The sequence below is a fragment of the Lissotriton helveticus genome, chromosome 1_1 (genome assembly GCF_964261635.1).
Source record: "Lissotriton helveticus chromosome 1_1, aLisHel1.1, whole genome shotgun sequence".
Lineage (NCBI taxonomy): Eukaryota > Metazoa > Chordata > Amphibia > Caudata > Salamandridae > Lissotriton > Lissotriton helveticus.
Window position 1 is genome coordinate 1,334,055,767 of NC_136057.1, and position 23,407 is coordinate 1,334,079,173.

Consider the following 23,407-nt stretch of genomic DNA (forward strand, 5'->3'; position numbering starts at 1 on the left):
CTTTCTGGGTAGCTATTTATTTATTTTTGGACCCTTTGGTTTCTCTAGCACAGAAATTTGTATCTGATGTTATTGGTCTTTGGCCTTATGTGTTCTGATGGATATGCCTTGCTCTTCGTAGCTGTTGTGTCCATATTCCACATATAATTTGAAGGACATGTTTTTCTTCTCTACTATCTTTGAAGACATCCGACAAATTATTTTTATATAAATCCTCCTTTACCTATATGGTTTCAGCTGTGGATCACCCACAGTGGTGGAAGTTCTTGAGTCTGATTTGGTGAACAATACAATATTGACATGATCTTTGAGCCATATTTTTTTATCAGCTAAGGACGAAAAGTAAACAACTGTTTTGACCACTTTACATGAAATATTTGTTGCACCCACTACAGTGGCAGATCGCTGCTGTGATGAGACTTTGCAGATCCAACATTCCGTTTTTGATTATTTCTAAAGGTGACTGGATTAGGGTTCTATTAGTGTAGATATCAGCTTGCTCGACAATATTGCAAACTTTGCTTTTTAAGGCTTCTCTCCCCTTAGTAGTTCAGTCATCAATTTATTTTCCATTTATTATGAAATGTTTTGCTATGTGTTCCATAAGATCATTTCAATCTCCTATAACATTCAGCGGCAACCAATCTAATTTTCTCTCCTGCAGGATGAACGGAAGCCGGAGGATGAGATGGCACAGAGGCGGGCCTTCCTCCTCGAGAGGCAGCAGAAGCGTGTGGAGGAGGCCCGGAAGAGGAAGCAGTCATTGGAGGCTGAAAAGGAACTGAAGAAGGAGGAGGAAAAGTAGGAGAGCATGTTTGGATGTATACAGAGATTAAAGAGCTGCTTAAGAGATTTTGGATAAAATGGTGTCCATTAAGGGTTATGTGTCATCTAGAACAGAGCCGGTTAAGTCTGGACAAGCCACAGTCACTGGCCTTTTGGTGGGCACCAGTCTGTCTTAAAATCTTATAGGTTCTTAACCCATGACATGTTGCCAGTCCCACACCTGACCGTATCCAGAGTGTCTGCAGAGCCAGTCACCTAGGACCTAACTCTTTTCTTCTGCTCCACAGACAGCAGCAGGAGGAAGAGAAGCCAAAGGAAGAGGAAGTTAGTGCGCGGCGTGGCGACTTCACCCGCCAGGAGCACATGCGCCGACAGCAGCTCAAGATTATGGAGGATCTGGACAAGGTCTTGCGGCAGAAACCTACCACTGTGCGTGCTGTGAAGAAGGGACGACCCAAGACAGTGTTCCGGGATGACTCTGTGATCTCCCGCAGCCCTGTCAGGAATTTACTAGGTAAGATCCTGAGTTGCTCTAGGTATAGTGCTGGACAACACCTCTAGATAATCATGGGGCAGAGGCAATCTTCATATCAAGATAGGGTGACATCTCTGAAAAGGTGGTAACTAGCCTCTCTCCGCCCAGCTGTCTTTTTTCTGAACTAGGCTATGAAATCACTTGTCCTGCAGACTAGTCCGAAACTGGAAAGGTGGAGTCTCATCCCATGTGTGTCTAAGTCACAGTTTGGAGGTGGTTGAAAAGGCAAGATGGGTTGGATTAAAGTTGTCAATAGTCATCAGTCAGGCAGAGGGCACTGACTGCACCCCTCCATCTACCACAATGTGACGTGGTAGCCTAGCACTGACTACCGCTGTCTGAATGGCATATTTGTTGATCTAAAGTGTATGTCAGTACGAATGCGGCGGAACATCCTCTTTCCACTCATTGGCATCATATAGATGGCCATTATATCCAAATTTGGCATGATGCCAGAGGCACAGCAAAGGAAACCGAATTCTAGGTTGAAATTATAAAAATATTGGCTTCGGGAAGGGCAGCACATGAGCTAGGTTCTGAGGTGCTTTAAAAACGGTTAGGAAATTGCTTAGACTATTCTAGTGCAGTGTGGACTGCCTTGTTTTAGTGCCATTCACAGTCTCTTCCGGTAAAAGGCTTCACTTACAGGAGGGTCAAGATCTCTCGGAGCATGGCCACCCATTGTCTTTCTTTGTAAATTGATCACCCCTTAAGTCAAAGGTTCAGGTAACAGTAGATTACCTTTCATCTTAGGTTAACAGTGTAAGCGAAGGTGGGTGAAATATGCCAACAGTTTAGAAAAGGAAAAGGGGAGGTTTTAAAAACAATTGAGGGGATGTGTTTTCCCCCATTGACTTCTGCTGAAGCAGCTGTAATTTCAGGTGGGAGACAGCTCAAATAAAGCCAATTTCTTGCTTAAAACAATTGAGTCTCCCGCCTATTTACATGTATATTGAGAATGATTTCACTGTGATCGATTGAAGTGTCTGTGGTGTGGGGCAGACAACCTCTGCTGGCCTTTGGTGTAGGGAAAAAAACACACGGAGGCTTGTCTGCATGGAAACACTCCAATGTGGTGTTACGACATGTGTGTTACGGTGCCGGGCTGTGTCCCTACTCCCATTCACCACTCCACTTCACTTCTTTTTTTGCACTACACATAGTCCTTCACAACTAAGTGCTCCTCCGTAATTCGCCAGTCGCAGCACGCCCCTTTTCGTAGAGAATTGAGATGGCCCCAATGATGAAGCATGTCACCGTGAGGAAACTCCGGTGAGTGAGGGGACTCAAGAAAGAAACATTTTTTTCTCTCTATAATTTTTTGTGGCTCCACTCTTTATTTTTAGAAGAGCCCTAACACAAGACAGGTCTCTGAACCCAGGAAGGTGGGTTCACACTTTTTGAGATTTTTCCCTACACCATGAAACATTCCTCCAAAACTTAACAGAAGAAAATACAACACAAAGTCCAGGTATCAGGTACAGTGCCCATTGGGACATTATAGTTCAGTCTTGTGCGGATGATGGGTGCATTCTTGCGCTAGACACACACACACACACACACACACACACACACACACACACGCACACACACACGCACACGCACACGCACACGCACACACACACGCACACGCACACACACACACGCACACACACACGCACACACACACGCACACACGCACGCGCACACGCACGCGCACACGCACGCGCACACGCACGCGCACACACGCGCACACACGCACACACACGCACACACACACACACACCCACACACACACTTCTAGAGCTGTTTTGGTCTTGTAACGGTGGGCCTCCGGTGGTACGAGTGACCCCTGGCTGGTAGAGGCAAATTGTTCTGTTTGGATGTTCCTTATGGTCTGACTTCTTTACAGTTGGTCAGAACCAAGACCTGTGATGTGGGGCTGTTGCCTGGATGACTAGTTTCCAGGTCCCGCTCCTCTTCTCTATCCACCTACGGCGGGTGTATGTAGTTTGCTGGTCCAAGCTGTAGGTGGCCGGCTGGTGCCACTTGGTGAAAACTGGAACATTCCTTGCGACACAGTCTGAGCTGCTGTTGGTGGTCACCATTGTGCCCTTCCTTGTGCTCACATGGAGTGAACGAGCTTTGAAGGGGAGCCAAAACTTCCTACCATGGTGTCGCTCACACCAGGACCCAGTCCCCTAAATGGATGTCCAATTTCTTGGCCCCGCATATTTGGCTGGCATTGACTTTTTTTCTGCGTTCTCCTTTGTTGAGTAGCTATGATGCCAATTGGTTCTGGGGTCCATGTTGCGACTTCAGGGATTTTGTCCTGGACAGCTCGCCTGAACATGACAACAGCGGGTGCCCTCTGAATCTTGCTGTGAGGATGGCGCCTGTAGGCCCCTAGGGTTTTGTGGCGTTCTTTCCCCCCACATTGAAAATATGTGCGTACCTAATGAGTATGGACTTGAGTGTGCGCATCAGCCTTTCGACCTCCCCGTTGGCTTGAGTCCAGCGGGGCATGATCTTCCTGTGGCCTATAACTAAGAACTGTAGATACTCCTTGAAGTCCGTACTGTGGACCAGGGTCCTTTTGTCATTCTTGAGGGTATTTGGGGGCCCAAAATATAGCAAAAACTTTGACACACTTCCTGGTGTGTTCAAACGTGGTTGCCTGCAGTACCTCTACAATTGGAAATTTTGAATAGGTATAGGAGGGGACTATAATGCAGTGGCCGAGAGGTAGTCTTCCAAAATTCACAATTTGGATCCACGGTCCAAAATTGAAGATGTTGTACCATAGAAACTCTGTCCCACCCCCACCGCTAAAGACCACGCCAGCAACCTCTGCATCATCCTGGACATTGAACTCTCCATGAAACGCCAAGTCAACATAGCCTCCTCAGCCTGCTTCCACACGCTCCCCAGTGTCTTCAAGTGGCTCCCCGTCAGCACCAGAAAAACTGTGATGCAGACCCTCCTTACCAGCCGCTGGACTACAGCAACACACACTATGCTGGCACCTCCACGGAACTCATGGAAAGACTCCAGATGATCCAGGATGCAGCAGCCAGACTGTTCTTCAACCTGCCCTAGAGAACCCACATCACCAAGCACCTGAAACAACACCACTGGGTCCCCCATCCAGAAACATGCCAATTCAAGCTTCTGACACACACCTACAAAGCCCCCCACAACCAAGGACCCGCCTACATGAGCCACTGTCTGAATTCCCACTGACCTCCCAGAAACCTCCGCTCCCCTCCACTCACCTCACACTCGCACAGATACCACATATCTGCCGCTGCCGCTCTGGATGACACCCCTTCTCCCACCTCGCCGCCAAGTCCTGGAACACCCTTCTCCTCCATCTCTGTACTTCATCCTTGCTGACCCACTTTAGGAAGGGACTCAAGACCAGGCTTTTCGACTGACACCCGCAGCACAGCACCTGGATACCCTCTCTGGTCATAAGCTGCACAAGTACCACTTGATTCATTGATGGATAGTCAGTCATTCGGGCTGTCGTTCTGGCAGCTTGCTGGTTTGGCACCAGTGGCATGACCCAGCCATATTGTCTGCCTCAGTATCCAGAGCACAGCACCAGACCTTTCACCTTAGCAGTGCTTTGTATTTTGTGGAGCCTTGCTTACCTGTGTGTGCCAGAGTGACTCTCGCAGCGAGGGAGGAATGGCGATTCGATGGCCATTGAGGAGGAGCCCTGGTTTGTGGTGTGTTCATGGTGGACATTCCAGAGGGCAGATAGGTTGCGTTGATTGACGTCATGCTTCCCAAGATCCCTAAGGAAGTCCTTCCACTTAACGGAGGTGGCAGCTCCCCATGTTCTTTGGATGCCAAGATCTGATGCAGTGGCATCGGTAATGTCCTGGAGGGTGATCATCTTGGGGCAAGCGAGCTATGACAATCGATGGACTTATTCATCTGCTGCGAATGAGGGGCTGGATGGGCCATTTGCCACCTGTCATGGATGTCTAGAGAGGTAGTCAGTGGGATTGTCACAGCCTGGTCAGTAAACCACAGTCAAGTTGGTACTTCTGGAGCTGCAGCACCCACTTCTTGATTCAGAGGGCAAAGGGTATGGCGCAGTGCCTGCAAAAAGAGGTATCAGCGGCTTATGGTCCATGATGACTCGGAACGGGCGGCCATACAGATATAGATGGAAGTGGTGGCAGTCCAACTTGATGGTGGGGGCTTCCTTTTCAATGTCCGCATTGCGCTTTTCAGTATTGGGGAGATCTTTGCTGGCATACTCACAGGGTCCCAGTGATAGTTTCCTGCATGCTGCATCAGGACCGCTCTGAATCCAATGTGGATGGAATCGATCACCAACTCCAATTCTTTTGCCAGGTTGAAGTAGGCCATGACTGTGTCTTGGAGGAGCACCTTTTTGATGGCTTGGAATGTGTGGTCTTCAACTGGACCCCACACCGATATCATTGACTCTTTGGTGAGGTGTCTTAGTGGCCTGTCAGTGTTGCCAAACTGGGAATAAACCTTCTGCATTACGGTGCAAGGCGGAGGATGCTTCCTGACTTCCACTTCCGATGAGGGTGTGGCTGCTTTTCTTATGTCAGTGCACTTGGATGGGGCTACTTTGACGCAGTCCTTGAAAAAGATGTACCCAAAAAACTGCATCTCCTGCTGGAAGAATTGTTTTTTTGCTTGGTTGAGGGTGAGGCTAGCCATCTCGATCTTCATGAGGGTGGCATGTAGGTGGCTGAGATTTATGTTGAGGGTGGGCTCATAGATGAGGATGTCATCTCTTATGTTGATGATGTCCTCCATGTCAGTCAGGACTTCCCCAATAACATTTTGGAAGACCTCCACTGCTGCTGATGTTTCAAAGTTGAGCCTTCGATAGCATCAGATGTCGGCATGCTTGTAGAAAAGAAGGTTGTATGGTCCTGGCTGTCCTCATGGAGCTAGAGTTGGTGGTAGCCAGGGATCAACATGTGAGAACCACATGGAGCCATTGATGTCGGCGATGAGAGCATTGATCGCGCGGGAGATATGTCGTTTTTTAAAATTATTTATTGTTTATTACCATATTGGGGTGGTGCACTTCTATACAGCTATAGATGCAGCCTGGCTGCTTGGGTTCGTTGGTGACCACCATGGGTGATACCTACGGGGTCAGGCCTGAGACTCTCTCAATAACACCTGCATCTTCCAGTTTTTTGTGTTCTTCCTCCACCGCAGGATGGAGATGGAATGGGAGTCTGCGATGTCAGAGTGCCACAGGGCGGACTAAGGGGATTATGCGGAGTGTGATCGGGAGACCTTTCAGGCGGTCCAAGCTGGTGCACACATGAGGGAAGTCGAGGAATGGGCGATTTATGTTGACAGAGGGGTCTGCAAGTGCTGCGGTTCACTGAATGAGCTGTAGTCTTTTGGCCGTATCACATCTAAGGAGCATTTCAGAGTCTGCAGAGGAGATGGAGAATTTCACCGGGGCATGAGTGGGTACCATGGGATGTGACACAAGTGAGGACTCCTGCCAAAAGGAGGGGTGTTGTGGTACCATACGCAAATATGCGTGCTGTCGTAGGCTCTAAGACAGGTTGAAGGTTCAGGGCATGAAATTGTCTTAGGCTGGTGACATTTACTGATGTACTCATGCAGATTAGTGCTGGGGGGGTTGGAGAGGGGTGGGTGTGTGTGTGTGGATGGGTGTGTGTGTGTTTGTGGTCAATGGTGACTTGACAAGAGGGCAAATTTGTTGTATTGGTTCAGGTGTTAGGGCATAAGATATGAGGACCATGTCGTCATCCTCCTTCTTGATGTCGCCTCATCCTGAGCAGGGTATGGATAGTGTGCTTTCCACAGTGGGTGCTTGGTTTTGCATGAATACTCTCATTCCTTGGTGTCGCGGCATGTCCTAGCCTCAAGGTGTGGGTTGTCAGTTTCCGCAGTGGCAGACATTAGTGAAGTGGTTGGGGAACAGGCACGCTGAGCAGGTTTTACCCCTGGCCAGGCACTCTGGGAAGGGATGGGAAGAGAATCCACAATATCTGCGCTGATCCTTCAGGGAGCTCCTCCCTTAGGCAAAACTGTAAATGAGTCTGCAAGGAGGCCCTTTCCAGAAGGATGCTGCAGTTTTCATCTTGATGGGACAAAAGGTGGGCTGTGGCGTGGCCGAGAGCTTCTGAAAGGCAAGTTCTATCTGTTCCACTCAGTCCTTGGATAGTTTTAAAAAGTGGGCGAGCATCAGGATTTCATGGAGGGGCATGTTGGGCCGCCAAAGGATGTAGATTTTGAACCTGGCCGACCAGCAGCCTTGTATGATCTGGGTGTGTATTTCTTTCTGCGTGTCCTCTTCTGTGCACGTGCTGGCCAGGTCCCGTAGGCGAGCATAGAATATAGCCATAGATTCTTCCTCTTGTTGGCAGGTTTGTCTTAATTTGAACTGTTTGAAGTTGGAATTCATCTGGGGGTCCGAGTACACAGTAAGGGCTGTGATGGCTCCCTCATAGTTGTCATTGGAGGCAGTGCTGGGGAGGTTGTGTACCAGTTTGAAGATCTCCCCCATAGAGTGTAGCAGAAGAGTTTTGTTTTGCCATGTTTCCTAGGTGGCATTGAAATAGTTGTTGAGTTGAGCCACCCACTTGTGCCATGGGGGTGTGATGATGGTGGGGTCACTGAGCTCGCTGAATGGGGACAGCGGATACACATGCACCCAATGGCATAGGCTGTCATGACCGCGCCAGTGCACGGGGAGGGTGTATCCTGACGAAGTGGTGCAGCCTGCGCGTTCTCCTGCCAATCTACACTTATTGTGAGGGCTGGCACATGTGGGCGTCAAGAAGCAGAGGAGGTGTCAGGCTGGACAGCATGACCCAGGCACCAGGAGCCGAAGGGACTGTCCTCACAGCAGAGGGGTAGCACCTGGGTGGTGGCGCTGCAAAGCAGCGATTGTCTGAGGAGTGGGTGTTTGCACCGGTGTCAGCGGCATGGTCACTGTGGTGTCCACCAGTCTGAGTGCTCTGCTGCCAATCGGACAGGCAGAGAAAAGGGGGTTGGTCACCTATTCTAAACAAGGCATGCTCAGGTGGTGTGGGAGAAGGCCTGGTAAGTGAGAAGATCCTCATGTGTACCTTTCATGTGAGTAGGGGGGCAACACGTGTCCGAGCCTGGAGCAATGTCACAGAGTAGACTGGCTACTGGAATAGGAAGATGGGACGCCATGGGCCACCTGCTTCTCATTGCCACTGTGGCATCGGACAGAGGAAGGCCCTGCCATTCTGCCAAGGGCACACAGAGGCTTATTTGCTTATGAACACTCCGCACAACTGGTACGCAGGTGGGGTCTGCCCAGTGGCAGCTGCTAAAAAACTAAAGTGAGGGACAGGGGAGATGGGATGGGGGATAAGAGAAATAATTATAATAAATGTACCAGTTATGACCATGCCGGCCGCCTCAGTGCTCCCCCTTTTCTCCTCATGGTGTCCCAGCAGTCCTTGGGTCACCAGCACAGGCTCCCCACCCAATCCCTGGTACTGCTCTCAATAGCATGAGCGTAGCACCAGGATTGGTCTGAGCGGCTAGGTTTGCAGCTTACACAGTGTCTGGGAGTCTATGCTGTTTCTCCAACCCAGCTGTGCAACACAGCTGGGTTGGAGAAACCTAAGTGTGTATGACTGTTTGGAAGGCCTAAGACGACGAACCAAACCGTCATGTGCACTTAGTGTGCACTACTGCTTTTACTGCTGGCTGTGTGACAGATAAGCCCCGCTCCGCCCAGCCTTGCTGGCTCTAGAGGGAAATGGAAAAAATAAAATGATAATAAAAAAAATTGTTGTTCTTTTATTTTTCCCGTTGCCCTCAGATGGCTCTCAACAGGGGGGCGAGGCTCCTCCGCCATAGAGTAGCTGCCGCTGGGTCCGCCCCATTTTATTAACTTGCTTCGACCTCCAATGTGGAGTCAGGGCGTATGTCGGAGTGTGCGCTTTGGGGCCCAGCTGTGGCCTATGCCGTGCTACACTGTCTAATCGTGAGCATGAATATGACTCCATGGAAAGTCAGTCGAGCAATGACTGTGGCGGCTTTGGGGTGGTAGGGCAATGCGGGGGTGGACGGTGTGAGGGGAAAATATTTTTTTCTAACAATGAACCTACTCCTGCGCCTGCCGCTTTGGTGCCCCTCTTCCAATGCTGGTCATGCTGCTCAGGCTCCCAGGAGGCAATCACAACGCTGCTCTCATGCTGGTGATAACAGCATGAGAGCAGTGCCATGAATGGCCTGAGCAGAGGGCTTGACGCTCACTCAGGCCCAGGGGCTTGGGGCTTTTCTCCCACCCGGCTGTTGCAAAACAGCTGGGTTGTAGAAACATGAGTGCGCATGTCTGCCTGGCCAGCCTGAGACAACGGCCAAACAGATATGCGCACTTACAAGTGCCCAATTTCTCCTATAGCCTGACAATCGGGATGGCCCGCCCTAACCTCGGCTGGGAGTAATAAAAAAAAAAATGCTAAAGTGTTTTTTTAATAATTTTATTTTTCAGTGGGGCAACCCTCTTCCGATATATAATGGTGGAGCCGCCCCTCAGGGCCTCATAACGCTTGCCCCCTCCCTTCAGCCTCTTGAAATATACAATTCAGTACACAAGGGAAATTGTTTATTCCCAGTTTGGATTGGAAATATGATGGGAGTATTTAGTAATTGATTAGAAAATAATAAAGCAATGACCAGGTATTTCAGTCCAGTACCGCACCTTAACCACTGTAGTATTATTAGGTCACTCTCATTAATAGTATTCAGTCTCCACGGTGGCAATTCATTTTCCATGTCTATACTCATTTGTTTCCATGTTTCTCTCTCATCACACAGGCTCCAAGCTCAGCAAGGTGTACTCCCAGTCCACAATGTCTCTCTCCACTGTAGGCAATGACGCAGGAAACACGCTGAGCGTCAAGAAGTCGCCGCGGTCGCCAAGGTGAGAGCGAGCTGCAAAGTAAAAATGGCTGCCCACTGAGTGCGGCTTAAATCCACAACTGAATGGGCCTTTAATTTCTGCTTTGCTGTACACTTGCTGTTGTCTCCTTTCCGTACATTATTCTAAGTGTGATTTAATTTCTTTATCTCACCAAGAAATTATCTATTTTCAAATGATCCTGCATTTCTTAGAGACAAATGTAAACTCGATGAACTGAACCCTCAATTCAAAGCTTTTCAGTGGATAAAATCTAAGGGCCAGATGTACGACCCATCAATTAATAAGTCGCAAATTGCATCGCACTTGCGACTCGCTATTTGTGACTTGCTAATTGGAATGTACAACACGCGGGTGGTTGACCGGTAAGGACTCCCTATATGCTACCACCTCCAACACCCACGCCATTGCAACCTCCTTTTTGACTTGCTGCCAGCAATCCTTGGAGAGTCCAGAGATGCCGATGATATTTTGGTATAAAAGGATGCTTTAAAGGGACCCGAAATGTCCCCACCGATCATGACTTCACAGACCAGCATTGTTCCCCTGCTTTCTGGCCCCGATCCTCTTACTGTGCACATTGGTCTAGCCAGGCCAACAGGTTCTCCAGACACATCACAATAACTTCCTTAGATAAGTGTACCCCATCCTGTAAGAAAAACGACTCACCCTTGATGCATCCGTGGGGCATGGATGCAAAACAAGCTGTTGGGTGGTTTTGCAGAAGAGGGAGGGTAGGAGTTGAAAATAAAATCACTTAACTGACCTCGCTACGTCTCTCCCACATTGTCTCTTCCAGGAAGCACCCAGGCTCCCTACAGTCAATCACAACGATTGGTCTGAGTGCCATGGTTCCGTACTCTTGAGAGGGCCTGGGGGCCAGGGTATGTTATCCACCCAGGCCGTAATGCAGCCTGGGTGGGGAACATGCAAAGTGTGCATGACGCTTTGGCTGGCCCAAGACAGCTGGCCAAAGCATCATGTGCACTTCAGAGTGCAGCAACCACTCCTCTTCCCCGACGTCAGGGTAGCCAAGCCCCACCAGTGACAATACTAAAAATAAAATGATTTGGTTATTATCATTTTATTTTTTCTTTTACACCGCTTCCTGATCAACAGTTTCACAGACTCATTGAGGTCCTACATAGACTTACCACCTCTCCAGTTCAACCTCAGAAAACATGTGGGACCATGCTATTATGGACTCCAGGAACTTTGATGAAAGCCAACACATTTCGGAGACCGCCAATTCAAATAAGTCTTTTTGCCCTAAATCGGCCAAGTCATTGTGTCCTAAATGAAAGATGGCAATCCCTGGAAGTGGAAGCCTTCGTGGCACCATTTTGTCAAATGCAGTTTTCAACTTGGCCAAGCACAGCCCTCCTTGACTGCAGAAAGTCAGCTGATATGCAGCCTTCCTTGCCCGCATCGCAAAGTCACCTGCAGAATAAAAAACATTTGCACGCCTCACATTCGGGTGGCCCAACACCAGCATATCTGTAACACCGCTTGCGTTGACAGGAGACCATGAAGTATCCAGCAACTGCATCACCTTATCATGTCCTCCACCTGCATTGACAGAAGAATACGATAAAGAATGTGAAAAATGTGTGCCAGGACATTTATAACCTGTTCAATCTCGTATAAGACTTGTAACAGTCAGACTTCCACCTACCTATCCTTTGATCCGCTTGTCCTGCAGCCCCCTTCCTGCCACTGTGGTGGCTATGCCAAGCCAAAAAGAATGCAAACTATACTCTGCAGCATCCAAACCTGCTGACACCAGGGCCCTACAGAGTATCCTGGCAAAATTAAATCTCGTCAATGTCATCCCGTCTTCATGAACCAAAAGAGGGCCAACCACCACTTGTGCCCGACGTTCCATAAAGGCTTTAAGATTCCCAAGCGGACAGCACTCATTCCCTGGGGCCCTTTGCAACAGTAGGGTAGGTGGTCCTCCCACCCTACAGTTCGATCTTAGAATGGGTAATTGTGACCGCCAAGGAGCCATTAGGGCATTGAATGTCTGCTAGGTGCAAACCCCCACTTCTGTCCCTCTTGTTCTTCACCATAAGCTCCCTCACTCTTAGTGCCCCATAGAACATCATGGAGAAAGCTTCCCTAAACAAGCAAACCTCAGCGGGTGACCTGCACACCCCTCAAGGCAGAACATTATCCTTGCCAGCTTCAACATGTCTATGTTGCACCTGGAATCCTGGAGAATTAGACGCTGGGAGTTTGGTTGCTGGGAAAAAAAATAGAGATCCTCCATAATTAGGAGCCAGCACGACAAAAGCAAAGGTGTTTTGTGAAGAACATCGGATTGTGACTGACTCAATACTGTAGCAGTTTACTTGATTAACAGACGGAGCTTTTGAAAGAGAAAGGATACTTGAAGAAATACATGGTGTCTCCAGATTTGGATTGACGCGAGGTCTGAAGGAGTTACCGAAGTAGGACTCCGATAACCATTTTGAAAGCACCCGATTAGTACTATTAAAAGCACTAAGGAAGCTGATATTTCCCCAACATAAAGACCGAATGGGGCGAAATAAAAATGTATCATCGGAAGATACCATGATTAGATAATATCACAGAAAAAGCGTTTTGCTATTACGCCAGGAGATCACTATCAGATTATATTTGACTTTTTAACACAGAAAACGAGAAAAAAGAGGGACAATACAGTTTTTGTCTTGAAAAAGGTGGTGCAAAAACGAGCAACACACCGAAACGCGTCGACGCAATTGTCATTATTAAATCCGGGGAACTTATGTATGGTCATTTGCTAATATTAGCTAGACTTGAGGTTTCAGATTCCAACGGATTAATGATTTTTGATGATTTCGTAAGGAATCACTGAAATTTGTCTCTTCTTTGTGAATGATTTTTAATGTTTTAATTGTTTTTGTAAATTGCATTGTTTATTATTGTGTTTTTAATCTGTATTAATTACATATTACATTTTGAAACTGTTTTGATAATTTTGGAGCCATATTTGCAATTGGTGTTTGTGTAATCAGGGGAGATTCTTCACTCTGAATTAGTGTGGATGAATCCGGATGTGAGTTTGAATGACAATCTGTGATTATAAGCCCAAGGGAAAGCTTATTTTGCACCTGGAATCCTGCCTGCCTCCCTCCAACCTCTGCCAACCCCTCAGTACCCTTTGCACCAGGAAATCTTTTGTTCCATCAGCGTACCCTCGCATCTTTGCAAAATAGGAAATTACCTCGGAATGTTGCCTAGTGTAGGACACTGGTCGTCCTTCACCTCTCAGGGCCCTCAGAAATGCAATTATAGAGTCAATTGAAAACCATTGACCAACAACCTTGGTTTCCTGAAACCTGTAATACATGTAATATGCCCCCTCATAGGCACGTCTTGTCCTGGGTGCTAAGCTGGCATCCACAAGGTCTGGTAGGCTGGGACATCAAGCCTCCATAGTTGCTCCGGGAAAAGTTAAGTGAACTCGGCTGCTTCTGGGTGGTGGTACCTGAATACCTGCATCTTAAAAATGAGACCAAGCATCTGCTGTATTGTTCAATACCCCAGGCACATGTTTTGATTAAAGTTGACATTTAGTCTCAAAGGTAAAAAATGTCCCGAGTAAAACAATGGACATCCAAAAGTATATCCAAACTCAGTATAATTCCTGAAGGTATCTCACTATAGACAGCATGCCCATTCAATAGGCGGGAAAGGCAAAGGTACAAATGCACATATGGGACAAAGGTTCATCGGTGTGTAGCAGGCTATAAAAATGTCTGAGACATATCACAACATAGAGACTTTTTCATTTTCGGGAAATCTACCGGAGGTGACTGATGTGACGGGCTGCCAGGAGAAAGGAGCAGGGAGGCCGACCATAATCTGAAAGATAACTACACAGTCACGTGATCATCCTCAAGTCAGGTGACAAGTTGTGCGCTGTCCTACGATCATACCAAAGAAGATCAAGATATCAGCGGGGTTCGATTCCCTATTTACCTGGTAAAGAACCGCTCCATTTAACGGTGGCTCCTCCTGGCAGCAATACCCAACAAGAATAAAACAGACCAACAGGTCCAGAGACACGACCTGAAGCACGCCTGTCAATACAGATGGCTAGTTAATGAACATTGGTTCAGTACCCAAACCAAAGAGGGCTTTCACACCTGTTAATTGAACACGGCAGATGGTGATTTTTCCTTTCTGGGATAGTCAGTACCCTCCAGCAGAGCCATTTTTACTTTTCTGGAATAAGAATCAGTCCTGAAGAAGGTGTTCAAAGAAAAAAACCGAAACGCCGCGTCGACCTTTGTGATTCTTTGTGTTTTTAATGATTTTGCATAAAAGTTTAAAAATTTTTATTATGAGTAAATAATTGCCTATATGTAATATGGGGTTTTAACCTGTTTTTTAATGGTGTTCATACATTACAATTGATTGTGTGAACTGTTTTTGATAATAAAAATATCTTTGAAACAAGATTTTTACCAAACATGTGTTACTATATGCCTTAAAATACGACTACAGCCTAAATTCTCTATGTTGTGATATGTCTCAGACATTTTTATAGCCTGCTACACACCGATGAACCTTTGTCCCATATGTGCATTTGTACCTTTGCCTTTCCCGCCTATTGAATGGGCATGCTGTCTATAGTGAGATACCTTCAGGAATTATACTGAGTTTGGATATACTTTTGGATGTCCATTGTTTTACTCGGGACATTTTTTACCTTTGATGCCTAGTTTTTCCCCCCAGTCCCTTATAAGTCTGTGAGGGGTCCTCCTTTCTTTGTTTATAAATAGACATTTAGTCTCAAACATAGCAGTATAATTTCCTTTAACAGTCTCAAGACCACCTTACACTTGGCTACTTGCTGATAAATGCGATCAGACCAGAATGCCTCTGATTTATTGCGGAACTGTTCTGGCCATGTTGTGAGGGCCACCAAGATGGGAAAGGGCTCCAAGAAACCAATATTTGCCACCAAGTCAGACTCCAACCAGCCCCTGGCCACCTTTGAGCACACCAAGATGAACCATAAATGGAGACAAAACCCACACTGCCTGCAGGATCTGGAAAATACCCCATCTCCCTATTGATAATAGGGGTGCTTGGCCATACCACTGCCCCATTAAAATCCCCCCATATTCTCATGTCCTGCCAAACTTCGCCTGCCAACCTACTATGCCGGTGCCTAAACTTAAGGCCAGACATGGCCTGCGTACTTGACTTGGAAAATCAGTAACCCATGGATATGATCCTGAGAGAAAAATTCATCTGCCCACCACCACCTGTAACTGATGTACTGCCACTTTCTTATCAACCAGACATTCCTATAATGCCCTTGTATATTCATTGACTTTCTCCTAGGTAAGACTGGACGCGCCTGCTTTGGAATCCAATTCCATCAATGAATTAAATTGTTGTAGCTGACCAACAGGACTTTGCTGAGCTAGTGGCACTCCAAATATAGCCAATAAATCCAAGGCCTTCACACAATTCGCCATGCCTGGGAAACCCAGGAACAAAAAATTATCCAAAAAAAGAAGAGCTCACTGGTGCCCTGATCTCTACCTGAATACCGACTCCAAGAAAGTGCTAAACCTCTTGAAGTAAGCACAGGAGACTGAACAGCCCATGGGTATACATTTGTCAAAATAAAAGGCGCCCACAAATTGAAAAGCCAGCAAATGAAAGGCATCAGGATGTACTGGTAGCAGCTTTAATATTGACTCTGTCCGCCTTCACTAACAGTGTCCCAGGTCCCAGCTCCTGGAGCATTGCAATCACCTGATCTAATGAGGCACTTGGACTTTCGGTGTGAGGGTAGGGAACAGAAAGAACACCAATGTATGAATTTGCACATCTGTGGGGCTCTGGAGCATGATCTTTTATTGAAATCTCAGCATGACCCCTTCTTTGCTTTCCCCTCCCTCTGAATTTGCGGCAGCTCCCAAGACCCCCTGCAAGGGCTGACTTGGACGAGCCTCATGCTTCTGTGGCTTCATGAAGCGCAGCCAAGTGTTCAAATCCCATCAATCTGGGCCCACGCCAGTGTGGACCTAGTGGCTTTTTTTCTGCTGAATTCCTTGTCTTAGTCCCTCCAAACGTATCATGTGCACATACTATCCTGTTCTGATAGCACGGCAATTCTGCCCCTAGGGTCGGGAATCACTCAGCCATGATTACCTGGAAAATAGTGGAACCCATGACCCTGTTGAACAGTGTCTCCTCAACCCTCTTCTTGTAAGGCCAATGTCCAGAATCCCTAGAACACTCTTTGCACCGCTTGCTCTCCTCTTGCTCGGGCCTATCTGCAATTAACTTGCACAAATCCACATAATTGCCTTTACAAGTGTTCTCCTTCACCACTGCTGGAATGTGCCTGCCCAACAGAGCGTGCTCAGAATGCACGTCCCCTTAACAAATGCTCGGCAGTGGTGCCAACATACTTGCTGGGATTGTCTCATTAGTAAGGGATAGTGCCCGACTGCAGCTAGCCTTGCTTACGCCACACTGCCCGTGTGTGAAGTACCAGCCACTATTGATCCTTGTGCCATCTGAATGGCCACTACAGACCCACCAACAGATCCTACAGGCGTGCCTACAACTTCTGCTTGCCCTTGCATACAATGGCTCCCCACACTCTCCAGATAGGCCAACAGCCTCCTGGCCCTTTCGACATTGTCGCTCTCCGCTACACCTGCCAATGCACCAACTTTCAGAGGTGCGAACCACATCCCTACCTTCAATAGCCAATGCAAAACACTAGCTAAATGTGCAACTAAGTCTGGCTACCCTGCGCCACCTGCTGGGATAACCCCAATCGCCATGCAACTATTGCCATCCTGAACAATAATGTTGTTCGCAGCCGGCACTATAAACGCTGGTGAGCCCCTTTGATCTTCAACACGCCCTACACTCACCCCCTGTCATCTACCACCAGGGATCGAGTCGGGGTACCACGCGGGTGGACGTCCCCCCCCCACTTTTTTTACCGGGGGCTCGATAACTGGAGCCACACATTCACTCTTTGGCCTCTCTGGGGCAAGATCGGAGCCCATTCAGAACGCTGCTCACACGTTGGCTTCTCTGATGCAATCGCATCTAAGGGGTGAGCGAGGGTAGGCAATGAGTCTGATGGTGCAAGCTACCTTTCGTGGCGTCACTTCCTGTCATGACGTCAGCGTCCCCCCCACTTTTTTAATTAGGACTTGTGCCCTGCCTACCACGTTTTTTGACTGGTGGGAATGCTACCCAGGAGCAACCCCAGAACTTCTAGACCTCTCTGCCAGAACTGCTGGCTCCGTAGGCTGCACCCCCCCATTGGCCCTGTGGGCGTAAGTGAGCCAAAATCTAATCTATTGCAATCATCCTGCGCATTAATGCCTACATATCTACTTCGGCATGTGCACGTTTCTCGCCTTTCTTTACACTTGGCATCCTTGCAGTGATCCTACCTGATAAACCCAACAAATAATCATAACTGCCAATATCACCCTGTCGCCAACAGAGCTGGATAGCTAACAGAACTAGCACGACTACCCGAGAACAAGCGTTTAATGCAGAAAGTTACTACAATATTTACCTATTCCTAAGGAACCTGCCTCACTTGGCACTCTAATTGTTTGAAATGGATAAACAGCGCTACAAATCAGCACCCCCAGCACTTGCCTAGGAATCCCTCCTGCAAAACACTCCTCTGCCCCCTTGAAGAAGGTGGCCCTACAATACCTTGCCTTCACAGCTGGAGCTTGGACCCTTGCCTTCGAGGGGCCTGCCACACCAAATGCAGAAGCCCTTGTCTCTGCTCTGGAGCTCCCGTGTACACCTCTCCTCTGGGTGGTGGAAACATCACCACAAAACCAGAGAGTTCAGGCTCCCTGCAAACTCTTCAACACAGTGCAAGACACGCACCGAACCTTTTCTTTTCAATGAACAATGAAGACTATCTGCCCCTTCCACCCAAAAACGGGCCTCGCTGTGCCTCCTGCCACCCTCCTCCCCTGTTACCTACACAGCCCTTGGGCCCTCTACCTTTCCTATCTCCTCTTTCTCCTCTGATCTCCCATCTCTCTCCCCTCTCTCTCCCTTCTCCCTCTCCTCTCCCTCCCCTCCTTCTCCTCTACCTCTCCCCACTGAGCGAATTCCCTGATTTGCCTTCTTTTTCCTTTCAAAATAGAATCTTCTGTGTTGGTCCTTGTGTCTCCTCCAACAGTCTCAACTCACGTTTGTCCCCTTTCTCTACACAGAGCCAGTTCACCTATGGGCCTTATGTCTCCTAGTCGCTTGAACTTCAACCACAATGGTGAGAAGGACTGGGAAAACGCATCCACTGCCTCGTCGCCAGCTTCCATTCCAGAGTACACAGGTGAGAACTTGGAAATAAGTAGATGTGATCTGCATGTCCTCAGTCAAAGGGTCAGCAGTTGGGTTTCTTTATTTCTGGCTGTCCGATATTGATCAAGTCTCCACTAAAAGACCAAGTTAGGAAATTACTTTGGGTTCAGAATCACTCTGAGGTGGGAGAACCTCAGGATCCATCGAAAATAATGAATCCTGTTCCTATTACTGCTTCAAAGTATCTACGTTGAGGCCACGGAGGAACCCTATGACATAGCTTTGAAGCTTATCCTACTAACGAGAGAGCAACTACACCTTTCTACTCTCACCATTGCCCAAAATGTAATTTATCAATTGTTACAAACCCCTTTTAAGCGCTGGGTGAGGATTTCACTCCTACTTCACTCTGTTTAGATCCTTCAAGTATGCATGGTGCGGCGTATGCCACATAGTGAGACAAGGACCACTTACACATTGCAGGGATCACCAATAATTTCCACACAATTGAACATAAATTATCGTTCAACCATTTACTTGCTGATCTGCTGAGTTTATAATGCAAGTAACAGCAACTTAACTTTCTTTTGGCTGTTCTTGGGTGGGAGTAGTTGATAGTAGTGCAGAGGGGGTAGTACAAGACTAGTGATCATCGTGGTGCACGGTTTCAGCACCATCTGTTATGGGGATGATTTTAAACCTGCCCAGTGTAATAATTTTTGTCTCTGCGCACAGTACGGAGTAAGGGTGAGGAGGGTCGTAGAAGGTTCCAGAACTCAATCACACGCTGAGCATTGATAGTCAAGCCAACATTTGGGAAATACCTTGATGTCACTGAGAGTCAGTGATTTATTTTAAAATTGGTGGCAGTGCCAAGGATTATTTAAAAAAAATCAATTTAAACTGCTATGAAATATATCTGCGAAAAGCCAGACTTATGAATCCATAAATGCTTAAACTAAAAGTACTAAAACATTCGGCTTTGCTGGTTTCTCATGGGTTTTGGGTAGGGATCGCAAGCAGCTATTAGAACTGTGTTGGATTGTGTGGGCCTCAGCTTGGTCAGTAAACCTGCGATTCTCCAGCAAGTGGTTTAAACAGGATACCTGACACAAAACATTCATACTTTGAACAGAACAACATGGAGTGATTTAGGAAGATTAGGTTGTGAACATTTGTATACTGTGCGTATGGTAATCCAGCGGACTCTCTATTAATGCTTGATGAAGTGGTGTTCAGTCACCTGGGTATTTATTTAACACAGCGGTTGCAAAAATACTTGGGCCTTGGAGCTTATACCGATTTTGTCTGCATTTATGATTCATCCACTGGACGTTTCCTACTGGGTGAAGATGAATCATGAGTCTGCTGTAGTGTGTGGTTTGGAGGGTGAGGTTTACCTTTATGGCAGTGTTCCAGTGTAGAGAAGACTCTAGAACCTTACATACTATCCAGAGTGTGGATGAGGTGGGTCGACTCTTTATGATTATTTCAGTGGATGTTTTGTCTTCCAACCCTCTATCAGATGCATGCATGTAGGTTGATGGTAACCTCTCACAATTTTGTCCAGACAGACCTCTTGTGGATAGCAAGTGTTGTTTCTTCTAATAGGTAGTTGTTCTGTGGTGGTTATACTAGTTCATCTAGTCTTGAAAGGAAGTATACTGGTGAAGGATTAGTATGTGTCGCGTTGACTTGTAGCCATTATGTTAATTCTAGGTTGTTCCTTGATGTCCTGGCTGTCAGGCATTGTTATTGTCCAATTCCTTGACCCCGGTTCCTGAGGTTTCTTGTTTGTCATTTATTAAATTGCCAAATTCCCCACTCCAGGAACCCTAAATGCTGGTTGAAGGCATTTGCTATTTGAGATCATATAATTTCAAAATTTTAAAAACAAAGTTGGAAGTTATCAAAGCGAGGAGAAATGCAAATTACTGGCTGTATTGAAAGCTGTCTTTAAAGTTGCTTGTGTGAATTCATTTTGAAAGCAAAGTCCAATAACTAACTGAAATATTTTAGAAATGTTCCTCAATTTTCTGTAATTTGTGGGAAAGGGCTGCAAACACCCTCTAGGGAGGATTGCAGTCTTTAATTTCTTCCATCATCTCTCCAATCTCTCATGCCTTGCAGGACCCAAGCTGTACAAGGAGCCCAGTGCCAAGTCCAACAAGTTCATCATCCATAATGCCTTGTCCCACTGCTGCCTGGCAGGAAAAGTCAACGAGTCCCAGAAGAACAAGACATTGGAGGTAGGCACGCCATGACTGTGCCAGTGTGGATGTGGTCCATCATAGTGATGGGGGCGTGTGTAAGAAAGGCTTGGGATGTTAGACTTCTGAAAACTTGTTATTTACAAATTGATTATTCAAAATTATTTGAAAACAATTGCACCAGTTGAAGTTAATAAACGTATTACCAGTGACTCAAATCTAACACACCATACTTCTTCTTTGCCCCTCTCCATTATCAGACACTATCCAATAAAGTAATTTACCAAGTCATTTACCATATTGATCTTAAGGTGCCATTAATCTGGTTTTGCTGAGCTTTAGGTCACATTATAAGAAACGTTGAGGCCGTCCAAGCGGACGTGTTGTAAACTTCTAACGTTCATCTGGTATTGGTCTACATCTGGGAAACCCATCTTTTTTGGATTAGCCTTTGACTGAAAATGTTAGGACTATGACTTATGGACAGCTAGGCATGTGGCCAGAATGCATATGGTGCCGATGGTGGGGATATTGCTTTCACTCGCTGACTAGGATGCTTACAGTTAGCTTCCTTTAGCTGAAGTTCTGGGGTTATTAGCCTTGAGCCAAAGTGGAATAAAGGGGCTTGTTTCTCAACTGACTGGTCACAGTTATCTCAAGTGGGGATGGAGCTGGCATCTGTGGGCCTGGCAAATAAGGGCAGTCTGGTCCACATGTGGCAGAGAAAGTGGGCCAGGACAGTGGGGAGATATGTAATACGTGGATGTTGAAAATTGCTCAAAATATTTTATAAAACCGGAGGATTGAAGGGTATATGATAAAGGCCCATACAAAACATATTGAGCTGAAAACATTATAATAACATCTGCCTTAAACTGACTACAAACAGCTTAGCTAATTTCATTTCATCTAAAAAAAATCCTCTTTTAAAGCTTAAATATTGCCTAGCAATCAAATTGGTGAAACAGTAAGTAAATAGAAATTGGGGTAGTATTGAAGCATGGAGGCAAGGTAGTTTGTGGATGATCCAAGTCCAGATAGGGATAAAATAGATATTTTTTACTATTTATTTGTTTTTTATAAAGTGAACGGGAAGGTATGGGGGAAGGGATAAAATAGCACTGGAAATAGATATAAGTGGCAGCATAAGGATAAAGGGGAAATTAGACACACTAAGTATTTCAAGAATAACCAGTGGAAAAAATGATGGGAATCTAGACGAGAACTCTCACCAAAAAAGAAGTGGAGTGGGTGGCGGGCAAAGAGAGGAATGAATAGAAACGTGCTAAAAATTATTTTTTTTTAAACATTGTTCACCAAGAAGGTATTTCATTGGGATTGTTTAGTCTTCTTATTAAATGTCATTCTAATTGTAGAAATAGACAAAAATGATTAGACAACAGTGGGTACAGCAGTACAGAATGTTATTAACCGGGTGCAAATAAGGCGTACTTTGTGAGCCAACTATCACAACTCTGTAATGGCGGGTGCTACCATTGCCAAACATATGAAGGTACTGATTCATTCAGTAAGAATGAACAGATTGAGCCGGCTGGGATTCAAACCTGTGAGATTCTGACCTCTAGAGTGGATTTATCAGTCTATTAAGATTCCTTGAATACAGTTATTAAATACTTGTGGTCTGTGGTGACCTCACCTCACCATTTCAAATGTTTTGAGTCTGGTTCCCCCTTAGTGAGTGTATTATGGAGAGCACTTTGCCAAGTATTTCTGCCCCAATATTGTGTTACATGGTGCACACCTAGTGCACCATGGGAGTGATTTACAGTGGACTTGGAGGACGTCAACTGGGTGGGATGAAGACGATCCAGGTTTCCCTAATGTTTTGTTGGGTGTCAGTATATTAGATGTGATCCTAATGGGGGCTGGAAAGTTTTCAAACTTCAAAGTATACATTTTCTTACCTCCCAGCCATACCAAGTGTCACAACTTTAAATAGTGCCCTACATCAAAAAAGCGGTGCTTAACCCCTTCCATGCTCATGACGAGCTCAGCTCGTCATGCAGTACACTGCTCGTGTGCTTATGACGAGCTGAGCTCGTCATGAACGAGGGGATCCAGTAAATGTTAGCACAGAGGGGGAATTGCTGCAGCAGTCAAGGTGTTAAATAAATAAATATGAGGGATTGAACCGACCTTGAATCTAGGTTGTCTCTACGGATTGGTGGGGCGGGTCCAACATTGCTGAAGGTTGCCAAGTAGATTTGCCGATTCTATTGATTACATCAAGTTCTGTGCCTAATGGATGGCTGCAGAAAAGGATGTTGGAGCGGAATATTACTGCAAACTGAAATGAGATAAACGAAATATGTAAATAAGTTCAGAAATCCAGGGACACAAATGCTGGTTTTCCCATCTCTTTTCCCATATTGGCATGTATTCACCACCTTAACGTAGGGTGACCAACCATCCGTACATTTCATTTTTTGGTCCTCCAGTCCATTGTGATCCCTTTCACGGACACCTTTTGTCCGTAATTCTGGATATTTTAGCGAACTGCACTGTCTCCTTGCAAGAAGCCTCACAGTTCTGTAACTCTCACTACAGTGGGCAGCTCGTACTCCTACTGTGAACTAAAGGACCTGCATC

The 23,407-nt window shown here is 46.6% G+C and overlaps 1 protein-coding gene across 2 annotated transcripts in view; it reads left to right on the plus strand.

The window, feature by feature from the left end:
* CAMSAP3 (calmodulin regulated spectrin associated protein family member 3) overlaps positions 1 to 23,407 on the plus strand; it is a 267,765-nt gene that overhangs the window by 236,895 nt on the left and 7,463 nt on the right. For both annotated transcript variants that reach the window (XM_078682487.1, XM_078682477.1), the window contains 5 exons: positions 665 to 801; positions 1,074 to 1,300; positions 10,151 to 10,256; positions 18,500 to 18,618; positions 20,718 to 20,836. In XM_078682487.1, the coding sequence (XP_078538613.1) occupies positions 665 to 801; positions 1,074 to 1,300; positions 10,151 to 10,256; positions 18,500 to 18,618; positions 20,718 to 20,836 (708 nt within the window). The remainder of the gene's footprint in view (positions 1 to 664; positions 802 to 1,073; positions 1,301 to 10,150; positions 10,257 to 18,499; positions 18,619 to 20,717; positions 20,837 to 23,407) is intronic.